Source organism: Giraffa tippelskirchi, chromosome 13 (genome assembly GCF_054371585.1).
Source record: "Giraffa tippelskirchi isolate mGirTip1 chromosome 13, T2T-mGirTip1v1.2.pri, whole genome shotgun sequence".
Taxonomy (NCBI): Eukaryota; Metazoa; Chordata; class Mammalia; order Artiodactyla; family Giraffidae; genus Giraffa; species Giraffa tippelskirchi.
This window is the reverse complement of record NC_137287.1, coordinates 61,382,439-61,407,777: the sequence shown is the minus strand read 5'-3', so window position 1 is coordinate 61,407,777 and position 25,339 is coordinate 61,382,439. Positions and strand designations below refer to the sequence as shown.

General features: G+C 42.8%; 1 protein-coding gene across 1 annotated transcript in view; it reads left to right on the top strand.

Annotated features, from left to right (window-relative positions):
* The first annotated feature begins 3,749 nt into the window (after positions 1-3,749).
* CCDC3 (coiled-coil domain containing 3) overlaps positions 3,750-25,339 on the top strand; it is a 95,962-nt gene continuing 74,372 nt past the window's right edge. Inside the window, exons 1-2 of the mRNA XM_081554127.1 lie at positions 3,750-4,344; positions 8,245-8,419. Of these exons, the coding sequence (XP_081410253.1) occupies positions 3,971-4,344; positions 8,245-8,419 (549 nt within the window). The 5' untranslated portion in view covers positions 3,750-3,970. The remainder of the gene's footprint in view (positions 4,345-8,244; positions 8,420-25,339) is intronic.

The following is a 25,339-nucleotide window of genomic DNA, read 5'->3' as shown; positions in this document are numbered from 1 at the left end:
GTCCCCAAAGAGGAGCTGCTCATCAGGGGATGCTTATATATGTCCAGGGCTCCAGGTGAACAACCCCAATCAGGCAGGCACTCTGCCAGACCTTCCAGAGAAGAAAAGCATGACTGATGTGTCTGTGAAGAATCCAGGAGAAGGACAACCCTCATAGGCCCCTGCATCTGGAAAATGCATTCTGGGTAGTACTGGAAGAGTTTTGATTCTGTCCAGTTTATACAACAAGAGAGACATCAACTGTGCATACTGATTTTTACTTATTTGTTCATCTAAATGGAAAGAATAATCAGGGTCTTCAGGTCTGTAGAAACAGAAAAACTTTTTCCAGCCCTCGGAAGCACTAGATACAATTTAAATAAAAACTTCCTTATTCTCTTGTCTGCATAAGTTACAGCACTAACTTAAACTTAACAACTTAAAATAGGGCAGGGCTATTAAACTAACATTAAACACAATTAATGTTAGTCCAGTTACTCCCTCATTTAGCCATCACTGGTGATTCTGTGAAGGTTATTACTATTCATATACTCAGCTTTTTAAATATTCAGTTATTTATTTGGCTGCGCCGGGTTTTAGTTGTGACACGTGGGATTTTTATTGTAGTTGTGGCATGTGGGATCTAGTTCCTGGATCAGGGATCGAACCTGGGTTCCCTGAATTCGAAGCATGGAGTCTTAGCCACAGACCACCAGGGAAGTCCCCTCTACTTGTTTCTTGATAAAGGGCCTCCCTGTACCTTTAAAACATTGCTTGTTTTGTCCATATTTTAATGCTGTAGTTAAGAACATGGACTCTGAAATCTGATGCTGGTGTTTGAATCCTGGCTCAGTTCCTTTCTGGCTCTGTGATCCTGGGTAAGTCAATTAATCTCTCTGTACCTAAGTCCCCTATCTCTAAACTGAGGATGATAGCAGTACCCATTTTGAGTGTTTGGAGCATTCATTAAGATAACATAGGCAATATGTTACAATAGTGCCTGGCACGTAGTAAGTGGTGAATAAATGTTAGCAGTTGTTATTGTTAATATTACAATTTGGCAATGCTTGCTCTAAGTTAGCTTGCCAGGAACATAAACCATTTTATATCCCCTCTTTCTCTACAAACCTGCAGAACACCTGCTAAATGACTGTTATGGATCGAATTCTGTCCCTTGTTCACATCCCTTCCTCCCTGCCATGAATTCTTCTGTTCAAGTTTTAACCCCCAATGAGACTGTATTTGGAGATGGCACCTTTACAGAAGTGATTAAGGTTAAATGAGGTCACAAGAGTGGGGTCTAATCTGATAGGCCTGGTGTCCTTAGAAGGGTCAGACATTTCTGTCTCTCTACATGTACAAAGAATACAGGCCACATGGGGACGCAGAGGAAAAGTGGCGGTTTACTCACCTGGAACCAGTCCCACTGACACCCTCATCTTGGACTTCTAGCCTCCAGCACTGTGGGAAATAAATGTCTGTCGTTTAAGCCCCTCAGGCTGTGGTATTTTGCCATGGAACCCTGAACATACTAAGACATTATGAAATGTTTTAACTCGTATATTGAATGAGAGACAAACGGGCAGTCCTAACGTAGGATGTCTGATGCCATCCTCAAATGCCATTTCTCCCTTGTGGGAAAATCTTAACTCTACCATCTCCCATCGTGGTGGTGGGGTTGTCGGGAGGAGTCATATACCATCGGGACCACTGTCCACTTGCTTCCCTCAATATAACTGTTTCTACAGAATTAATTGAGGCTTCAGGCTGACTTCTAGCTATATAGAGGTTAGTTATTGTCTGTGAGGAGCTCTTACTCTTACTTCTTTCCTCTTCCAACACAGATGATCTTGTAGGAATAAGAATCTGGTCCATTGAGTCACTGCTTCCCTGGTGGCTCAGACGGTAAAGAATCTGGCTGCAATGTGGGAGATCTGGGTTCAATCTCTGAGTTGGGAAGATCCCCTGGAGGAGGGCATGGCAACCCACTCCAATACTCTTGCCTGGAGAATCCCATGGACAGAGGCGCCTGGGAGGCTACAGTCTCTGGGGTCGCAAAGAGTAGGACATGACTGAGCTATTAAGCACACATCTGTCCATTGAGTCACTGGTTGGATTCTGGATTGGTGTGACCTTATGGATCTTTAGCCTTCATTCCCTCAGAAGCTGGGCCACACTGGCTGGAATCCTGGCCATTTCACTTCAAGGCATGCCCAAAGCCTTCCCAGGGTCTTCCGGTTCCCTGAGACCACGCTGTTCATGGCCTCTTCCTCCTGAGTCCCTGCCTCACGCCAGCAGGATTTGTGCCCTGTCACAGGAAGCATGCATGAATTTAGTTGTCCTAACTGAAGACTTGGGGATCACAGGAAGATTTGGTTGTCACGGGATGTGAGGCCTTGGAATTTTCTCTCTTCCCCCCTCCCCATTTTTCTCCTTACCTTTCCTTTCTGAATTCCCTAAGAACTCTTCCTTTCAGTCAGAGAAGACTTTGGCTGGGTTCTAAGACTTAAACTTGCAGAAAGCCTGGTTAATAATATGCTTGCAGAACAGAGTCTTCCATTTTACGTCAGTTTTGCTTATCAACTTATTTAAAATATAATATGTATGACATGTACAATGATATGTATATTATATGCATGCTATTTCATATATATGAGGTTTTGACTATATAAAATATTTATACTTATAAATAATCTTTCTTCTTCTTACTACATGAAGAATAATTAAGGCAACTGGGAGATAAAAGGAACTGCCTAGTTTAGAAATAAAGATTTAACTGTGGGGTTTAGGTCTCTTCAGAGTCACTCATTAACTCGTAAAAAGCTCTTTGGAACTTCTGAATCTATTTCTCAAGTGTACGGTGTTCAGAATCTGAGAGTAGGAATGAGGTCAATCATGAGACCATGTAGCTGTAGGAAAATCCAAGCAATGTGGCTTTGGCTTTTCAGATGTTGAAGGCTTTCCTAAGAGCATCGTTAAAACATAAGAGATGGAAAGGGAGAGAGAGATTCAGAAAAGTTTATTAGATCACACAGAATTTCCAAGGTAACCTCTGCGACGGTAAAGTTAGATATCTGTGCCATTTGAGTGTAAATGAACTACACAGCGGAGAAGGCAATGGCACCCCGCTCCAGTACTCTTGCCTGGAGAATCCCATGGACGGAGGAGCCTGGTAGGCAACAGTCCATGGGGTCGCTAAGAGTCGGACACGACTGAGCGACTTCACTTCCACTTTTCCATTTTATGCATTGCAGAAGGAAATGGCAACCCATTCCAGTGTTCTTGCCTGGAGAATCCCAGGGACGGCGGAGCCTGGTGGGCTGCCGTCTATGGGGTCGCACAGAGTCGGACACGACTGAAGCGACTTAGCAGCAGCAGCAGCAGCAGAACTACACAGAAAATGCAAAAACGTACGCTGAGTACTCATGGCAACTGACGGCAATCATTCTAAGAAGGCCACGTCTGGAGCGCGCTTTGTGCCTGCAAAGCTTCCACCTGGTCGGTGCGGAGGGCGCTGGAAGAGGGCTGGGCCGCCGCTCCCAACACCGACTTTTCGGCTGCGGACCTCCGCGCTGGCGCAAACACCGAGCTCGGCCCGGGGGCTCCCGGTCCAGCGCCGACTGCGCTGTCTCCCCAGCACCGCGCGCCCCTGGACGGCTTCCCGCCTCCGCCCCTCCCGCTGCCGCCCACGCCCCAGCCACGGGGGGCAGGAGGAGGCGGTGGCCGGCCCTCCCCGTGCCCTTTTAAAAGCCTCCCAGGCGAGGCCCGGCAGGGGGATCCCGGCGGAGGAAGGAGCAGCACGCTGAGCTTCCGCAGCGGTGCGCGGAGCCGAGCGCCCAGGGCTGCGCCTCCCGCTAGTGGGGCCCGGCGCTCCGGGCTCCCCGACGCTCTCGCTGCCGCCGCGGGCCTCCCCCCGGCCATGCGCCTCAGCTAGCGCGCCTGGGGCGCAGCGCCCACCCGGCGGCTCCCGCCGCCCGCCCCCGCCGCCGGCATGCTGCGCCCACTGCTGCTCGCCGCGCTCTGCCTGGCCTGCCGGCTGGGGGCCGCCCGCGGCTGCCAGCTGCCCTCCGAGTGGAGACCCCTGAGCGAGGGCTGCCGAGCCGAGCTGGCCGAGATCATTGTGTACGCCAAGGTGCTGGCGCTGCACGAGGAGGTGCACGGCCTGTACAACTACCTGCCCTGGCAGTATGAGGCCAGCGACGCGGGGCTCTTCTACTCCGCTGAGATCGAGATGCTGTGCGACCAGGCGTGGGGCAGCATGCTCGAGGTGCCCGCGGGCTCCAGGCTCAACCTCACCGGCCTGGGTTACTTCTCCTGTCACTCCCACACCGTGGTCCAGGATTACTCCTATTTCTTCTTCCTCAGGTGAGCCCGCCACCTCCCGCCCATACCATCCCTTCGGCCACTTGGCATGGCCTGCAGAGGTACGTTTATCTTCAGCAGGCTCAGGAACTCCTCCAGAATCCTGTCCAGGCAATGTTGGTCATGCCTTGGTCTCCCCTGGTCTCCTTCCCGTTTTCTGCTCTTTTCTGCTCCTCATGTTGAGTCTACAGAGATCCTGGGTGCCTCTGGCTAAGACTGTTGGAAAAACAGGGATGTCTCCCGTGCTTAACTAGGGAAGAGTGTTTCAGGCCAAAGCTCCAGGTGGTTCCCAGCAACAAACAGCCTATTCCCAATAGCGGAGGTTTATGCGGGGGGTGATGGGGGAAGAAGGCCCTGGTCACAGCGCTCTGAGGAGTAGGGCCGTCGGACAGGAGCCCTCTCTGGTTGAGTTCCATGCAAGTTGGTCTGTGGTGCAGATGAGATGCCTGTGGGTAAGAGTTCAGGCGATGGCGTCTCCTGGAGTTTGAAATAAGAAAGTGGAACCCTAATTGAGGTAGAATTCTTATAGAGGAGGAAGGCTATATTTTAAAGTGGATGCCGTGGGAGTCGTTTGGGATGGACAGTGGTCAAAACCAAACCAAACATCTTTGGAATCAGACAGTTGTTGGAATTCTGGCTCCATTCTTCCTGTCATTTTGAGCAAGTTATTGACCTTGTCAAGAGCCTCACCTTCATAATGTGCAAAACAAAGTTGGTTGAGCTGAAAGCCTAGTAACTGATGTGAAACACCTGGTCCAGGTTAGATGAGCAACGTGTAGTTACTCAATTCTGCACACCTGCTTAAATGCCAAGATGGGACTGGTGTGGAATGCATCCCAGCTGTCCTCTTGTTTCACTCGGATTAGCTCATATCAGCTGCCAGCAGACCTCAATGCCAGGCTCTTCCAAATAGCAAAAGTTTATAGAGGAAGGGCCTGGGGGTGGGGGCATTAAGGGATTGGGAAAGTGCTCACAGGGCTTTGAAGAACAGAGAGGTAAATTAGACCAGGCCCTGTCTGTTGGGAGACTCCTGGAATCTTGTGAAGTTCCATGAAAGTTTGTCGTGTGGTCACGACGAAATGCATGTACATAAGGGTTCGGGTTATGGGTTCAACTGAAGTTGCAATACAAAACAGCAGGTGGAACCCTAATGCATTGGTTCTCTCCAGTTGGAGGAGGAGGCTGATACAGAGGAACTGGGAGGAATCTCAAAATGGAATCTAACAGATAGTGATTGACTCCACAGCTGTGATGGACAATAAGTCCCGTCTTCCCAGTATGTGGCATAGTATTAAGGATATTTGGAATGGCCATGACCTTGGTCTGGAGACTAACTTTTAGCTCTTGGGATTTCACATCACTGAGAAAGAAGACAGAAGGTTCCACAGAGAGGCGTCCGTAAGCTCGCGGTTAACACATGTTTTCCATATTAAAGCCAGAATATCTAAGTTTAGAATACATGGCATGCTTTGTGTTGGCTTGGGTGGTTTAGCCAGATTAAGTTGAATTAAAAAAAAAATACTGGAGAAGTACAGTTTTTAAATAAAGCTAGCAAGGAGTGAGATAGTACCTTCTTGATATGGAGAAACTTAGATTTTTACATGTCTTTATTTAGGGAACCCAGCTCTAAAACTATTCAACAATAAAACTTTATTTTCCAAAGTAAAAAGAGCCAGAGTACTTAAGAAGACATTATTTTCTTTTCCGATTTTATAATGAAATACAGTTTTGTCCACTGGCTCTGTGGTGGTCAGCCAGCTCTTTCCTCTTTTTCTCTGACATATTTATAAAACGTTAGGGCAGAGGTACAGAGTCAAATGGTAGTCTGACAAGATTTCTATTTCACAGGGCTGTGTTGCCCTGATGTGTGTTAACAACCACATACAAATCATTCCTCTGTTATTCTGGGCCCCTTGGAGAGGAGAACAGATTCTGGTCAGTGTCACAGGAGAAAGTGGCAGTGGAGACTCCCCTGGTGAGCCCCCAAATGCCTGCTTTGGGCTGGAGTGCAGCTTCCCTCTCTCTTTTTCCTTCTCTTGACTTCTCTATCTTGCCAACAGGTACTTTATGCAGGGTTCTGTAAAAATGTTAACTTTTATATTGTGCTTACTCTGTGCCAAATACTTTACTTACTTTTAAAAAAATGCACTCCTTACACCACCATTAAAAATATCAAGGATGCTGTTGTCATCCTCGTTTTATAGATTGTACATTTAAGCTTAGAGAATTTAAGAAATTCGTTGTGTGTCAAACAGGAGATAAGTAGCAGTGGTAGGACTTGAATCTTGGGTCATTGCAATTGGCTTTCCTTTGCCTAGGAAACAACGACCACTCCACTAGGAGAAGGAAGGCTGCTTGGGAGATATACAAATAGACAGACACAGATTCACACTCACCCATCCCCCAACCCACATGTCTTGAAAAACTTAAGGATAGACACATGCAGTGTGAGGTAGAGAAACAATTAGAGATAGTGACTCCTCTAATGCGAGCCACGTAGACGTGTAATTGGAAGCTGCATGTAAATCAGTGAAGTTAGAATATACCCTCACACTGTGCACAAAAATATCTCTCAATAGTTTAAAGACTTAAACATAAGACATGACACCATAAAACTACTAGAAGAGAGCATGGGCAAAACGTTCTCCGACATAAATTGGACCTATGTTTTCTTAGGTCATTCTCCCAAGGTAATAGAAATAAAACCAAATATGAACAAAGGGGACCTGATCAAACTTACAAGCTTCTGCACAGCAAAGAAAACCATAAAAAAAAAAAAAGGCAACCTAAAGAATGGGAGAAAATATTTGCAAATGATGCAATAGACCAAGGCTTAATTTCCAATATACAGACCATACAACTCAACAACAACAAACCCAATCAAAAAATGGGCAGAAAACCTTAATAGACATTTCTCCAAAGAAGACATGCAGATGGCCAGTAGACACATGAAAATATACTCAACGTCACTAATTATTAGAGAAATGCGAATCAAAGCTACAGCCAGGTACCATCTCCTATCGGGCAGAATGGCTATCATCAAAATCAGAACAAATAGCAAATGTTGGAGAGTATGGAGAAAAGGGAACCCTCCTAGACTGTTGGTGGGAATGTAAGTTGGTGTAGCCACTATGGAAAACAGTATGGAGGATCCTCAGAAAATCAATAAGACTACCATATGATCCAGCAGTCCCCCTCCTGGGCATATCTCTGGACAAAACTGTAATTCAGGAACATACATGCACCCCCATGTTCATAGCAGCACTATTCACAACAGCCAAGATATAGAGACAGCCTAAATGTCCATTGATAGTTGAATGATTAAAGAAAATATGGTACGTATATATGAATATTACTCAGCCATAACAAGAAAGAAATGATGCCATTTGCGCAACATAGATGGAACTAGAGATAATTATACTAAGCGAAGTAAGTCACAAAGAGAAAAGAAAATACCATATTATATCACTTATATGTGAAATCTAAAATATGGCACGAATGAACCTATTTACAAAACAGAAACAGATTCATGGATACAGAGAATAAACTTGCGGTTGCCAAGGGGAATAGAGGGAGGGAGAGGGATGGGCTGGGTGTTTGGGGTTAGTAGATGCAAACTATTACATTTGGAATAAACAACAAGGTCCTACCTTAGCACAGGGAACCATATCCAATCTTCTTGGATAAACCATAATGGAAAAGATATAAAAAAATGTATGTATATGTATAACTGAATCACTTTACAGCAGAAATTAGCACAACATTGTAATTCTAGTCGACTTAAAAAAAAAAAGACATTGTATAACTGGCAACACTGTCACAGTCTTCTGTTGACTCTCAATTCAAGATGGTACACCCCATGAGTATCCAGTCTGCAGCTCTTGCCTCCTTTTTTTCCATTAGGATGGATGAGAACTATAACCTCTTGCCTCATGGAGTCAATTTCCAAGATGCCATCTTTCCAGACACTCAAGAGAACAGAAGGATGTTTTCTAGCCTTTTCCAGTTTTCAAACTGCTCACAAGGGCAGCAGCTGGCGACTTTCTCCAGTGACTGGGAGGTCCAAGAAGACACCAGGGTAAGAATTGGCTGCACCCTGTGCTACAGCAAAATAATAAGATAGCTATGACTCATATGAATGTTGTGAGCAAGGGAGTCAAGAGTCCTCTTCCAAAGTCCAGATCAAGGAGTATTTTTCACCCTCTCCACAGCCCTCCCAGAAGTTAACAAACACTGCTGATAAACTCTTGAGTCCTCAGGCTGTGCTGTGTGGCATGAGGTCCCTCACAAAGTGAGGGGACAAGATGGGCTGAAGGTTGGCACGCTGTGCCTCAGTTTCCTCTTCTGTAAATTGGAAGCAATAGTAACATCTGTGTCTTAGGGCGGGTGTGACATGATTTAACTATGTAGGGAATGTCAGTAGGTAAAGCCTTCGGTGTAGTATTTGAGAGTAAGCACTCAATACACTGAGCTGTTATGACTACTTCTGTTGTTGATTTTAAATACTTATGTATGTTTTTACTTGGCCCTGCTGGGTCTTAGTTGTGGCACATGGGATCATCAGTCTTCCTTGCAGCATGCAGGATCTTCAGTTGCAGCATGCAAACCCTTAGTGGCAGGATCTAGTTCCCATGGAACAGAAGGATCTGGATCATTCTGGGCACGAAGATAGAAGAGGCATCTTTCAGTCTGAGGCAGATGCCTGAGTTGTGGGGCTATTTTGAGGACTGTCGCTTTCTCAGAGCAGTGGCATTGTCATAACTGAGCCAAGGCAGCAGGGAGGCCATGGCCCATCGTTCCCAGTCTCCCAGCAAGATGTTCATAGGACCACGTGACAGACCGCTGGAGGCAGTTCTGATGTGGGTTAATGAACCAGTGTGCATGTATTAGGTGGTTTCCTTTTCCCCCATCTGTGGTGTCCTTGGTGGGGGCGGTGTCTTTCTCTTGTCTGGTGGGTTGGCCTAGGGGAGTGGCCTTGTTCTTCCAAACCTCCTGCCCAGGGCTCCATGGCACCTGGAGGCTTTCTTCATGTTCTTTGCACAGAAACTGTTATCGTGGGCAAGTGCATCCGACTGTGGAAAAGTGCTGATTCTTCCTTTCCACACGTTATCCAGGGTTCCTTCCTTAGGCCTGCCCTACTGACAGTTCTCGACTCCCAGACCCCTCCTCAAGATCTGCCAGAATCTTCTGAGTGCTTGTCATATATTTCACTCCCAACATAGATCTAAACGCCTTTCTTTCCCTCCGTCCCACTCTTTTTGTTTTCCTACCCAACTCTTAATCTGTGCCAGCGCCCACTCCACATTGAACCTTATCCACCAGTATAAGCCTGAGTATCCCCAGCCTGGGCCAGGCTGTAGAATGTTCAAATTAAATCTTTTTAGTCTTGATCCTTTGGTTCTCCATTTTGTGGGATTTTTGCTTCATGTACTAAATCCTTGGTAACAGTACATTGATGTCAAGAGATCACATGTTGATCCAAAAATACCTCACAGCTGAGCCCCAAACTCTTTAGATACATAACTGATTAGCCCTGTGGTCACACAATGAAGCTATTAACATTTTCCTGCAATTAGATTTTCCATCATTCGAAAAAAATAGAACAATGGGACTGTGGAGAATTGTTTTAATGTGAAGGCAGTCCTATTTTGGATGGTCAGATGTTGATCTTGGGTAGAATTCCTTTCTCTTTCATCATCCTGGTCTCTTAGATAACAGAGGGTGGGTATGTGTGTTTGCGCTGAGTCAGAAACTTTTGGGGAAAGAGAATTAATTGTTCTAGGTTGCTGAGCTGCTGTGGAGCCCAACCGAGGTGTTGATGGATGGACTTTGTATGTATTACATCTTGGCTCCTTCCTCTGCCCACTTTGAAAGGTACCACATCAGAGCTGAGTTAAATTAGCTAGTTCATTTGAGAATTTAGGTTAAAAATAAAACTAAGGTGTTAGCATTTATATTTTATATTCCTTGAGAAATTTTTACTTTCTCTGCAGTGATTAAAATAGTTGTGAATTGAAGGTGTCAGAATTAGATGAAGAGTTATTGACAGTTACTTGCTCCTTTCTTGAAAAAAAAAAAAAACTGAACTAAAACTAAAAATTATCTGCCTTAAAAAAAAAAAAAAAAGTATGTTTGGTTGCGCTGGATCTTTGTTGCCATGAGGGCTTTTCTCTAGTTATGGTGAGCAAGGGCTACTCTTTGTTGTAGTACACAGGCTTCTTATTGCAGTAGCTTCCCTCGTTGCAGAGCACAGGCTCTGACACATGGGCTTTAGTAGTTGTGGGCTCACTAGTTTTGGCACATGGGCCTAATTGATCTGCAGCTGTGGAATCTTCCTGGACCGGGGATTGAACCAATGTCCCTGCATTGGCAGATGGATTCCTATCCACTGTGCCACCAGGAAAGTCCTCTCTGCTTTTTCTGTGTGAAGGTGAGTATCCTGCTTTCTCTCCTACGCAGGTTACAAATCATGTTACGACACAGTATGTTTTTCCTTAGGTGATGGGTCTTCCATCTTAGATGGGATCAGAGGAGCTTGTTTGGGTCATCTTTTTATTCCAGTTAGACTCTTGCTAATGGGAACATATGAACCCTACATTTGTTCTGAGACCATTATGAATGGCCCTGGACGGTGCACATTACACAGTTTCCCTATATCACATGCCGTGTCTTAGATGATGATAAATTCCAGGAGAACACTGATAATTCTCATCATTTCCACTGTTGCTGGTACTGTTCTCTAAGTCCCAAGTCAGCTTGAACAGTGTGTTTAGATTGTGGTCATGAAGGGCGCATCTCCTCCTTTTCATGGATAGTTCTCATTCTCTTGCAGCATCATGTGAATCTGGGACTCTAGGGTCAGTCCGGAGGTTGAGAAATGGAACCAGAGGAAAATCTGATGTAGGGAAACTTTTTGTGATACATACCCAGGACAACCTGCAACTCCATCCTCAGCAGCCAAATCCTCCCATTCTCTAGTTCCATCCTTAGACATCCCCCCCCCTCCCCCCCCCCCCCTCGCCCCTTGCTTCAGTCAGTGGAAACATAAGCTTGCTTTCAAAAGTTGCCAGGAAATCAGCAGCACTCCTAAGTGTTCAGAATCTCTCTGGTTCAATATCATGGTGTTAATGGGGCCTCCGGGGATGTCTTTGGCAAGTTAGAGCATCCCTCCCATTTTCTGGCAGGGTTCTCTCCACGCCAGCCAAGAACATTTTCCTTTCCTTTTTTCTTCCCTGCTGGGTGAGTGTAACAATCAAAACAAAAGTTGGCTGTTTTCCTGTCTCAGCAAGTCCTGTCCCCTGGGACCGAGACCCAGACTGACCCACACATACATCAATCCTACCTAGAGTGTCATGGGACTGACATAAAATCTGTAGAAGACCTCCTGTCATCTTTCTTTTTTCCCTTTTTAGAGTTGGGAAGGATGGTGAGGGAGTTGCCATCCTCATCAGACAATCAGTATTGGCTGTGCCATTTTCAGAGGCGTGACCTCAGGCAGAGCCCTTAATTTCTCACAACCACAGTTTTCTCCTTCCCTGATAGCTCAGTTGGTAGAAAATCTGCCTGCAATGCAGAAGACCCCAGTTTGATTACTAGGTCAGGAAGATCTGCTGGAGAAGGGATAGGCTACCCACTCTAGTATTCTTGGGCTTCCCTTGTGGCTCAACTGGTAAAGAATCCCTCTGCAGTGCAGGAGACCTGGTTCAATCCTTGGGTTGGCAAATCCCCTGGAGAAGGGAAAGGCTACCCTCTCCAGGATCCTGGCCTGGAGAATTCCATGAATTGTATAGTCCATGGGGTCACAAAGAGTTGGACACGACTGAGCGACTTTCACTTTCAAAACGTGGAAACTCTCTCAGGTTAAGGACCCAATTAGGTCATAGGTTTGAAAGCACTTTGTCAGTTGTAAAGAGTGATGGAGGGGTTTATGACTATAAATGGATGGTTAGAAAGTATGGCTTTAAAACTTAAAGATTATGCAACTTTTAAAAAGCTTCCTGTGTCTTCCCATGGCAGTGGCAGTGGGAACAGTGGTGACAGGGAAGGTGCTGGAGAGGGGAACAGGTGATGGGGAAGTGCTCATGTGTGTTGCAATTCATTCAACAGATTTTACTGGGTTCTGGTCACAGAGCCTTAAAAATTCATGTACTGAATTATAAGCCATGTTCATGTGGGTCCCCAAATCTGAAAGGATAAAATGGTAGTCTAGAGTGTTTTTCTCCCACCTCTGACACCCATCCACCCAGTTCCCACCTACCCTCCAAACGAGTAACCACAGTTAATAGTTTCTTGTAAGCTTCCAATGAGTATTCTCCTCCAACAAACAATTCAGGCAAGCTTTACTGTCTTCTTTAAGGGAATGGCAGCCCACTCCTATATTCTTGCCTGGAGAATCCCATGGACAGAGGAGCCTGGCGAGCTTCAGTCTATGGGGTCGCAAAGAGTCGGACACGACTGTGTGACTAACACACACTTTTGATACCAGTGGCACTGCACTATGCGCACATGGTTGTGCCCTGCTTTGTTCACAAGTGGGTACATGTAAGTAGACATGTAAGTTGCTATATCTAGACATGTAAGTTGGTTTAAACAGCTGCATCATATTCCATTGTATTAATGCCTTACTATGTATTTAATCAAGTCCCTTGTTGGTAGGTAGTTACACTGTTTCCAATCCACTGATATTACATAGAGTGTGGACATGTATGACATTATATCAGTACACACCTCATTTTGTGGAATTGTTGAGTCCAATCTTCAGCAAATGATTATTGAGTGACTACCATGAGGCAGCTTCTGTGTTAGATACTGGAGTTTCAATTTTGAAAAAAATACCGAGTCTCTGATCTCATGAAGTTTATAGTCCTAGTGCTGGTGGTGAATACAATCAAAAGACCACATTAATGACTTTACAATTTAAAATGAAAATAAATGCTTCAAGGGAAAGAAAGGAAATAATCAGGGAGTCTGACCTAGACTTAGGGATAAAGAAAGCTTTTTCTGCTGAATTATACTGGAGCTAAAATCTGATGAAAGAGGAGATACCCTAGTTAATGTTGGAGTATTGGGATAATGAGAGCAATCCAGAGAGGCAAAGAATCTGTGCAAAGGCCATGTGGTAGCAGGATCCATGGTACCTTTGAGAAAATCAAAGAAATCCCCAGTAGCTGGAGGAAAGAGAGTAAGTGAGAAGGATGTGGCAAGAGCACTGAGTGGGGCCAGACCATGTGGGGATTAGAGATACCAAGGGAACATTTCATGCAAAGATGGGCTCGGTAAAGGACAGAAATGGTATGGACCTAACAGAAGCAGAAGATATTAAGAAGAGGTGGAAAGAATACACAGAAGAACTGTACAAAAAAGATCTTCATGACCCAGATAATCACGATGGTGTGATCACTCACCTAGAGCCAGACATCCTGGAACGTGAAGTCAAGTGGGCCTTAGAAAGCATCACTATGAACAAAGCTAGTGGAGGTGATGGAATTCCAGTTGAGCCATTTCAAATCCGGAAAGATGATGCTGTGAAAGTGCTGCACTCAGTATGCCAGCAAATCTGGAAAACTCACAGTGGCCACAGAACTGGAAAAGGTCCGTTTTCATTCCAATCCCAAAGAAAGGCAATGACAAAGAATGCTAAAACTACCACACAATTGCACTCATCTCACACACTAGTAAAGTAATGCTCAAAATTCTCCAAGCCAGGCTTCAGCAATACGTGAACCATGAACTTCCAGATGTTCAAGCCAGTTTTAGAAAAGGCAGAGGAACCAGAGATCAAATTGCCAACATCCTCTGGATCATTGAAAAAGCAAGAGAGTTCCAGAAAAACATCTATTTCTGCTTTATTGACTATGCCAAAGCCTTTGACTGTGTGGATCACAATAAACTGTGGAAAATTCTTAAAGAGATGGGAATACCAGACCATCTGACCTGTCTCTTGAGAAACCTGTATGCAGGTCAGGAAGCAACAGTTAGAACTGGACATGGAACAACAGACTGGTTCCAAATAGGAAAAGGAGTACATCAAGGCTGTATATTGTCACCCTGCTTATTTAACTTATATGCAGAGTACATCATGAGAAATGCTGGGCTGGAAGAAGCACAAGCTGGAATCAAGATTGCCGGGAGAAATATCAATAACCTCAGATATGCAGATGACACCACCCTTATGGCAGAAAGTGAAGAAGAACTAAAGAGCCTCTTGATGAAAGTGAAAGAGGAGAGTGAAAAAGTTGGCTTAAAGCTCAACGTTCAGAAAACTAAGATCATGGCATCTGGTCCCATCACTTCATGGGAAGTAGATGGGGAAACAGTGGCTGACTTTATTTTTTTGGGCTCCAGAATCACTGCTGATGGTGATTGCAGCCATGAAATGAAAAGAAGCTTACTCCTTGGAAGGAAGGTTATGACCAACCTAGATAGCATATTTAAAAGCAGAGACATTACTTTGCCAACAAAGTCCATCTAGTCAAGGCTATGGTTTTTCCAGTGGTCATGTGTGGATGTGAGAGTTGGATGGTGAAGAAAGCTCAGCACCGCAGAATTGATGCTTTTGAACTGTGGTGTTGGAGAAGACTCTTGAGAGTCCCTTGGACTGCAAGGAGATCCAACCAGTCCATCCTAAAGGAGATCAGTCCTGGGTGTTCATTGGAAGGACTGATGTTGAAGCTGAAACTCCAATACTTTGGCCACGTCATGCGAAGAGTTGACTCATTGGAAAAGACCCTAATGCTGGGAAGGATTGGGGGCAGGAGGAGAAGGGGACGACAGAGGATGAGATGGTTGGATGGCATCACCGACTCGATGGACATGGGTTTGGGTAAACTCCGGGAGTTGGTAATGGACAGGGAGTCCTGGCGTGCTGCGGTTCATGGGGTCACAAAGAGTCGGACACAACTGAGCGACTGAACTGAACTGAACTGGTGAGGATTGGGCTTTGTTCTAACGGTAATGGGACACCTCTGATGTTTTGAAAGCAAGGGGTGATTGGAGCAAATGCATATTTAAAAAGAAAACCAAAGTGGCAGAAGTGGAGAGCTGTATTGGAGGGGATCCGGATGATATGGTAAGAAGAGGCAGTGGTTGTTTGAAAACTGCCAGATGTATGTTGGGCTTGGGTGAAGGTAGAGGGGATGGAGTGATGTAGGCAAACTTGAGAGATAGTTAGGATATAAAATCAGCAGATGTCATGGTGGTTTGGGTTTGGCTGGTAAAATATGTGGGAGGGACAAAGATGACTCCTTTGTTCCTGGCTGACTGCATACCAGGACTAACACAGGCCAGGATAAATGGACTAGGACAGCTTTGGAGGGGAATTCCTGAGTCCAGCGCTGGACATGTTGAGTTGACGTGCCCTTGAGCTGTCCACGTGAGAGTTTGAGTAGGTGGTTGGATCTGTGTTTGGAGGTTTGAGAAGAGCTCTGAGTGGAGGATATGCCTTTGGGACTAAGTGATAACCAGGTGTCAGCTGAAACTGGATACGGATGAGATTTCCAAGGGAGAGGACTTAGAGTTGAAGCCCTCGGGTAGGTCTGAGCCTTGTAAAATGCTAACCCTGGTGAAAGGGCAGAGACGCCCAAGGAAAAACCAGGAGAGTGAACAGAACAGAATGTCTGCAGAAGGATGAGTGAGTGACAACCAAGAGCTTTTGAGAAGTCAGGTAAGAGAAGGGCTAAAAGGAAGCACCTGACTCCACTGGCAGAAAGAACAGTTCAGTAGAGGGAGAGAGCAGAATCTAGGTTGTGGCATGGAGGAGAGAGGGCAGCTCCTTCAGGGTGTTCAGTTGTGGGTTGAACACCATTGAAGCTGCAGGTGAAGGGACCAAAATAGTTGAGGGAGGGTTTTTTGTTTTTTTTTGTTTTTAAGATGGCAGCCATCCTGGTCAAAGCCTCTTGGTCCCTGTTTTCCTACTCATCAGATGCTGTCTTCCCAAATAGACTAGACTACTTGAGGGCAGGAATATCTATTCCATTCCTTGTTGTACATGTGGTGCATTTTTGTGGTGTCTCATACATTTGTTGAATGAATTCTCTCTCATTCAGAGAGCTCTGGGGCCTTAGAAAGCAGGAGCCTCTCTTTCTTCCTCTATTTCTGTTCTCCAAATTAATATTGAATTCCACACAGTAAAATTCACTTTTTCATATACAGTTATGTTTTGACAGCTACACATGGTTGAACAATCGCAACTGCAACCACAATATAGAAAACCTCCATCACTGCTGAAACCCTGCCCTGTGCTGCCACTGTGTGGTCAGACCCTTCCCCAACCTCAAATCCTGGGGACTTCTAAAGGGTTCTCCATTTTTGCATTTTCCAGCATGTGATATGAATAGACTCATTATGTTGCTTTTCTTTTTTAAATTTGTCTTCTTTTATATAGTAGAATGCACCTGAGATTTGTCTGTGATATGTGTCTATAGTTCACTTTTAATGGCTAAAGCATTTTTTAAAGTTAGAGATGATACTTTAATATTCATATAGTTGGCCCAATTTTCAGAAGTATTTACATTTCAATTAGACTTCTCAGAAACACTGTGAGGCACATTAACATTGGAAGTGTCAGTATGTCTATTTTACAGATGAGGAAACTGAGATTTAGGGCAATTAAGTAGGTTGCACAAGATCATCCAACTAGTAAGTGGTAAAGAGACTGAAATGCAAGCTTTCTCATTTTGTCTTTGCATTAGCATTGTATGAGATTTCCAGTTGTTCTTCATTCTCATCAGTACTCGGTATTGTCAGTTAAAAAAAATGGATATTCTAATAAGTGTGTGGTGCTATCTCCGTGTGGGTTTTAAGAAAATTCTACATATAAGTGCAACCAAATAGTATTTGTCTTTTCCTGACTTGTATCACTGATCGTGAGGTTCTCAGGTTTCATCTGTGTTATCACAAATGGCAGAATTACCTTCTTTCTTGTGGCTGAATAATATTCCTTTGTATGTATTAATATATATGCCACATTTTTCCTCATTTGTTGATGGATACAGGTTGTTTCCATGTCTTGGCTATTGTGATTAATGATTCAGTGAACATGGTACTGATTTCTTAGATGTACTGATGTCATTTGCATATATATACTCAGAAGAGGCTTTTCTGGATGGTAGTTCTATTTTTAATATCTTGAGGACCCTGCATTTGGACCATTGCCCATAATGACTGTACCAGTTGCCATTCCCATCAACGATGTACTAGTGTTGTCTTTTCTCCATATCCTTGCTAACACGTTATCTTTCATTTTTTGGCCGTTCCCATCAACGATGTACTAGTGTTGTCTTTTCTCCATATCCTTGCTAACACGTTATCTTTCATTTTTTGGATCGTAGCCATAGTAATAGGCTTCCCTGGTGGCTCAGACAGTAAAGAATCTGCCTGTAATGTAGGATACCCAGGTTCAATCCCTGGGTCGGGAAGATCTCCTGGAACAGGAAACGGCTACCCATTCCATTATCCTTGCTTGGAGAATTCCATGGAGAGAGAAGAGCTTGGTGGGCTACAGTCCGTGGGGTCACAAAGAGTCAGACACAACTGAGTGACTAACACACTCACACAGCCGTAGTAACAGGCATGAGGTAATATCCCATTATGGCTTTGGTTTGCATTTCCTTGATGATTAGCTAGTCACTTATATGTCTGTTTAGAACCTTCACCTATTTTAAACAATCAGATGGTTTTACTGTTTATTTGTAAGACTTCCTTGTATATTTTGGACCAGACAGATGGTTTTCAAATTATTTTCTCCCAGGCAATAGGTTGCCCTTTTATTTTATTGTTTCCTTTGCTGCACAGGAGCTTTTTATTTTGGTGTAATCCAATCTATCAATTTTTGCTTCTGTTGCCTGTGCTTTTGGGGTCCTATCTAGAAAATAATAGCTCATACCAGTGTCAAGAAGCAATTTTTTTTTTCTGTTTTCTAGTTTCAGGTCTTACCTGTAAGTCTTTATGTTGAGTTAGTGTATGTAGTGTGAAAGTGAGAGTGTTAGTCACTTAGTCGTGTCCCACTCTTTGTGACCCCATGAACTGTAGCCCACCGGGATTCTCTGTCCATAGGGATTCTCCAGGCAAGAATAATGAAATGGGCAGCCATTCCCTTCTCCAGGGGATCTTCCCAACCCAGGGATTAAACCTGGGTCCCCTGCATTACAGTCGATTCTTTACTGTCTGAGCCAACAGGGAAGCCCCATATAGAGTGAAATAAGGGTCAAATTTCATTCATCTGCTTGTGAATCCTGTTTTACCAATATAATTTGTTAAACTAATGTTCCCCATTTTATGTTCTTGCCATTTTACTGTAGATTATTTGACACTGTGTGGATTTATTTCTGGGCTCTTGATTCTGTTCCCCTGGTCTTCGTTTTTATGTCTGTATCATACTGTTTTAATTACTATACCTTGTAATATAACTTGAAATCAGGAACAGTGATGCCTCCAGCTTTGTTCTTTTTTTAAGATTCCTTTGGCTAATACGAGCCAGCAATCCCACTGCTGGGCATACACAGTGAGGAAACCAGAATTGAGAGACACATGTACCCCAGTGTTCATCGCAGCACTGATGACAATAGCTAGGACATGGAAGCAACCTAGATGTCCATTGGCAGGCGAATGGATAAGAAAGCTGTGGTACATATACACAATGGAATACTACTCAGCTATTAAGAATGCACTTGAATCAGTTCTAATGAGGTGGATGAAACTGGAGGCTATTATACAGAGTGAAGTAAGTCAGAAAGGAAAACACCAATACAGTATATTAACACATATATATGGAATTTAGAAAGATGGTAACGATAACCCTATATGCAAGACAGCAAAAGAGACACAGATATAAAGAACAGACTTTTGGACTCTGTGGGAGAAGGCGAGGGTGGGATGATTTGAGAGAACAGCATTGAAACATGTATATTATCATATGTGAAATAGATCACCAATCCAGGTTCAATGCGTGAAACAGGGGAGTCAAAGCTGGTGCACTGGGATGACCCAGAGGGATGGGATGGGGAGGGAGCTGGGAGACACATGTCTACCCATGGCCAATTCATGTCAGTGTATGGCAAAAAGCACTACAATACTGTAAAGTAATTATCCTCCAATTAAAATAAATTAATTTTTTTAAAAAAGGGAAAAGAGGTGGTAAAAAAAAGGACAACCTAGATAAGCACCTAACACTTTTGCATCCTGGTTCCATGACCTGCTAGTTCTGTTTCCTTGTGCAAGTCACTGAACTCTCTCGGCCTATTTATCACTAAATAAAGTTAATACACATGGGTGGTAAAAAAAAAAAAAGATTGCTTTGGCTTTTCAGAATCTTTTGCAGTTCCACACAAATTTTTGAATTGTTTTTTCCATTTCTGTGAAAAATGCCACTGAAATTTTAATAGTCATTGTTTTGAATCTCTAGATCACTGTGGGTAATATGTGCATTTTTAGCAATATTAGTTCTTCCAGTCCATAAATATGGGACCTCTTCCCATTGATTTTTGTCTTTCTCATCAACCTTATAAAGTGCATAGATCGTTTACTTCCTTGGTTAAATTTGTTCCTAGGTATTTTGTTCTCTTAGGTGCCATCATAGATAGGATTGTTTACTCATTTCCTTTTCAGATAGATTGTTGTTGGTGTAAACAAATACAGCTGCTTTTCGGTGTTGTTTTTCTTTTTTTTTTGTCATGTTGATTTGTATCCTGAAGCTTGACTGGATTCATGTATTCTAAATTTGTGGTGTGTGTGTGTGTAGTCTTCAGGGTTTTCTACATATAGAATCATGATGTGCAAACAGAGATTGTTTTCCTTCCTTTGTTCCAATTTAAATGCCTTTTATATCTTTTTTTTTTTTTGCCAGTACTTCCAGTATTATGTGTAGTGGAATTGGCATGAGTAGGAAAGCTTTCAGTTTTCCCCATTGACTATGATGTTCAGTTCAGTTCAGTTCAGTCGCTCAGTCGTGTCCGACTCTTTGCGACCCCATGAATCGCAGCACGCCAGGCCTCCCTGTCCATCACCAACTCCCAGAGTTTACCCAAACCCATGTCCATCGAGTCGGTGATGCCATCCAACCATCTCATCCTCTGTCGTCCCCTTCTCCTCCTGCCCCTAATTCTTCCCAGCATTAGCCCTGGGCTTTTCATAAATGGCCTTTATTATGTTGAGGAAATTTCTTTTATATTTATTTTATTCAGTTTTTGTCAGGAATGGGTGTTGAATTTTGTCAAGTTGTTTTTTCTGCGTATTGAGATGATCATGTGGTTCAAATATTTCACTTTGTGAATGTGCTATATATTACATTGATTTGTGTATGTTAAACAAACTTTCCTTCCCAGGGATAAATACCACTGGTCATGGTGTTTAATCTTTTTGATATATTGTTGAATCCAGTGTGCTAGTGTTACTGAGGAGTTTTACACCTATGTTTATCAGAGATATTGGTCTGTAGTTTTCTATTCTTGCAGTGTCTTTGTCCAGCTATGATATCCGGTGAGGCTACTGTCATTAAATGAGTTTGGATGTATTTCCTTTACTTTTACTTTTTGGAAGAGTTTAAGAAGCACTGGTGTTAATTCTTATTTGAATGTTGGTAGAATTCAACTTTGAATCCATTTGGTCCTAGGCTTTTCGCTTTTGGAAGTTTTTTAAATTACTATTTGAATCTCTTTATTTGTTACTGGTGTGTTGGGTTTTTCTGTTTTTTCTTGTTTTAGCCTTAACACGTTGTATGTTTCTCAAAATTTGTCTATTTCTTCTAAGTTTTCCAATTTGTAATTTTCATCAATAGTCCCTTATGATTATGCTTCTTTACTTTTGAGGTATCTGTTATAATGTCACTTTCCTTTCTGTTTTTATTTCAGTTTTCTCTCTTTCATTCTTAGTTTAGGTAAGGCTTTTAAAAAATAATTTATTTATTTAAGTTGGAGGCTAATTACTTTACAATATTGTAGTGGTTTTTGCCTTACATTGACACGAATCAGCCATGGGTATAAATGTGAGGCTTTATTGATTTTGTTTATTTCTTTCAAAAAATCAACTTACAATTCTTTTCTGTTATTTTCTAGTCTCTATTTGATTTATTTCTTCTCTGATCTTTATTATTTCCTTCCTTCTGCTAGCTTTGGTTTTAGTTCTTTTGTAGTTCCTTGAGGTATAAAGTTAGGTTGTTTATTAGAGATCTCTTATAAAATAGGCATTTATCACTATAAACTTTTCTCTTAGTACTGCTTTTACTATATCCCTTAAGTTTTGGTATGTTGTGTTTTCATTTTCATTTGTTTCAAGATTTAAAAAAATTCCCTTTTGATATCCTCTTTGATCCAAATGATGTACCCTCAAGGTAGAGAAGGAGTTTTATTTCTCTCTTTCAAGTCTGTATGAATTTTTTTCTTTATTGCACTGGCTAGGACTTCCTGTATGAGGTTGCATAGACTGATGAGCGTGAACAACCTATCTTAAGCATGATATCATTAGTTTTTGTGTCAGTGCCTTTTAGCAGGTTAAGGAAATTGTCTTCTATTTCTGATTTGGTGAGAATTTTAATCATAAATTGAAGTTAAATTTTGTGAGAACTCTTTCAGCATCTGAGATCATCGTGACATCTTTCTTCTTCAGCTTATAATTAAGTGCATTACATTGAATGTCAAATGCTGAACTACCCTTATATTCTCAAGATATATCCTATTTTCATGTGTTGATGGACTTTAGTTGCTAATATTTTGTTGAGAATTTTTTTATGCTTATGTTCATGAGAGATATTTGTTTGTAGTTTTCTTTTAATAAAAAAAAAAAGTGCATGAGGATAACATTAACCTCCCAAAATGGGTTAGAAAGTGTTCTTTCCTGTTCTGTTTTATGGATGAGATTGTGTAGAATTGGTGGTGTTTGTTTCCCAATAAATGTTGGTGGATTAGTCTTCTCTGGACAAAAAAATATCATATAGTGGGTGGCTTCAACAAGAGACATTTGTTCTCTCAACAGTCCTGGAGGCCAGGAGTCCATGATCAGGGTGCTGGCAGAGTTGAGCTCCTCTGGGGTGTTTGTGGCTTGGAGGTGGCTCCCCTCTTTCTGTCTCCTCACCTGTTTGTCCCTCTGCCTATGAATGTCCTTAGTGTCTCTCCATTTGTTCTAATTTCCCCTTCTCATAAGGACACCAGTCAGCTTGGATGGGGCTTGCCCTAACAGGCTCATTTTAACTTGATGGCTGCTTTAAAGGCCCTATCTCCAGATACAGCCATATTCTGAGGTGCTGGGGGTTAGGGCTCCAACAAATGAATTTTGGGGAGACACAATTCAGTCCATAACAGTTTGGTAAAATTTTATCAGTGGATGATCTGTACCTGGAGTCTTCTTTTGTTGGAAGGTTCTCTACTCATTCAGTTTCTTTAATAGAAGGGACCATTTAGGGTGTCTGTTCTGGCTGTGCTACCGTGGCAGTGCAGATCTGAGACTAGAGTTGGCTGTGGTGCAAAGCTGGGTGAGGAAAAAAGAAAAAGAAAGCCAGGGACTTCCTCCATACTCTCTAGCACACTGGGGCTCCTTTTCTTGATCTAGATAGAAATAGATTTCTTGTCGAGTTCCTGCTGCATAGTGGTTCAGCCCACTTTGATTCGGGTCCCATTGCCTTTAGCTGTTTAGTTTTCAGAGTCTTCAGGTAGTTGCTTTGTGCATTATGTACACAGATTTTAACATAATCAGTAGGAGTCTTAGGCTCCATTCAGTTTCCTTCATCTTGACTGGCACTAGAAGTTGATGTTTCTATTTGACTGGGCCCATTGAGAACATCTGATCAATCTTGCATGGAAAATATTATGAGGAGACAAAGAATGGTATTTATTTTCTGATGATCAAAAGCAAATAACAATGGGGGGAGGATAGCATTGAAACATGTATATTATCATATGTGAAATAGATCGCCAGTCCAGGTTTAATGCATGAGACAGGTGCTCAGGGCTGGTGTACTGGGATGACCCTGAGGGATGGGATGGGGAGGGGGGTGGGAGGGGGGTTCAGGATGGGGAACACACGTACACCCATGACTGATTCATGTCAATGTATGGCAAAAACCACTACAATATTGTAAAGTAATTAGCCTCCAATTAAAATAAATTAATTAATTAAAAAGAAAAGAATGGGGGGAGGAAGCAAATAGGAATGGGAAAGAGGATCTGTCATTTTTAAAGTGAAATTTGAGCCCAGATGGGTCAAGAAAATCATAATTCAATTCATCCATATCTTCCATAAAGTGCGAAAGTACTTGGTTTAAAATGTCCCTGGAACTTTGCCTAGACAGTCTAGTTTACACGTTATTTGTTCAAGAACAAAGATATCCCTTAGGGATGGAGGAGTATAACATCAGTTTAATGAGTATTTGTGCACTTGTTAAATGTAAGTTAAGGACTTTTTCTGTATTTATTCTTTATTTTGATACTACATCAAAACTCGAAAAGTGATAGTTTCTTAATAGTTATGGTGCAGAATCTGAAACCTTATCAATGAGTTTTGTTGTATTCCTGCATGAAAATCCAATAGTCTTTCTTGCCCTTTGAATGGATTTTTTAAATCCATGCATGATTTTGTAACATGATGAATTGACCATATGAAAAATACTGGTTCAGAGTTTTACAGATGTTGGAAATATTGAGACTTTTAATTATACAGTATTAAAAAATCCATTTCATCAGTATCATCATTGATCTCATCAGGAAAGTCTTGAAGCAATGGAAAAATGTCAAGCACCCAGTGGCAAGTTTTCTAAAATTCTACTTTTTGCTTGAAAGCTCAAGTTTTATCAGTGGCAAAAAATCTGCTATTTTTCCTTAACATGACAGGCCTACTTTATTCATTTTCAAGAAAATTTCTATCAAGTACTCAAATCTAGAGTTTATCTGTCATTCATCCTTTCAAGTAAAAATAGTCTTTCACAAAGAAAGCCGCTAGTTCAGCTCAGAGCTCAGTCGCGGAGGTGCTTTGCCTTGAGACAGCCATTGTACTTTGAGCACACGACGTACTTTGTGAGCTTCTGATTTCTGCAGTTGCAGTGTGCGGGCTCCTCATTGTGGTGGCCTCTCTTGTAGAGCACAGGTTCCAGGGCGTGAAGGCTTCAGTAGTTGTGGTTTGTGGGCTCTCAAGTGCAGCCTCAGTAGTTGGGGCTTAGTTGCCTTTTATGGCATGCGGGATCTTCCCAGACCAAGGATCAAAATTGTGTCCCCTGCATTGGCAGATGGATCCTTAACCACTGAACCACCAGGGAAGCTCATCAAGGATATTCTGAAACTGCCTTTTTCTTTTCTGCCCACATCAGGCACTAAACAATGTAATGACTATTAGTATTATTTGGTAGCTTTGCCTTGATTTGTACTAGGTGCCATTAGTTTTACTCACTTTTGCTTTTGCAGCAACAGTGCAAATGTCAGCACAGTGACCCTGACATCTTAGTGTTGTTCTGAAAATAGTTTTGATCTCATGGGCTCCCCTAAAAGGAACTCAGGATCCCCCAAGAATCTCCAGACTTTGAGAATCACTGCTCTTGACCAGCTCAGTGAAGGGAGACTGTGCCCACTAACTCATGTTAATATTGGGCAAATCCATTCACCTCAATGGATCTTTATGCTTAAAATGTAATTAATATATGTTCAATAAATATTCCTGTTCTTTGAAATGAAATAATTTCATCTCTGGAAAATGACGGGGTTATATTTTATTTCTCTAAGGATTCTGACAACACCGAACTTGGTTCTGTTCTAATTATCACAGTTGAGTCAACTTTAACCCAGACAAGTCAAGGACTGTGGGTGGACAGTGATGGTGCTGGATGTGAGACCACTGTCTCCCGACTTCAAGTTCGTGTTGTTTCTGGTCTCCATCCTGCCTACTCCCTGGTCTCTCCAAAGGTGAGAGATTTTCTTCTCATGGACTATCATTTCCCTGACCCACTTCCTACCTGCTGTCCTTCTTTTATGCAGCTGGTCTGGTTTTGTTCTTTGATTATGCTGTTAGCGCACACTTGTTTTTA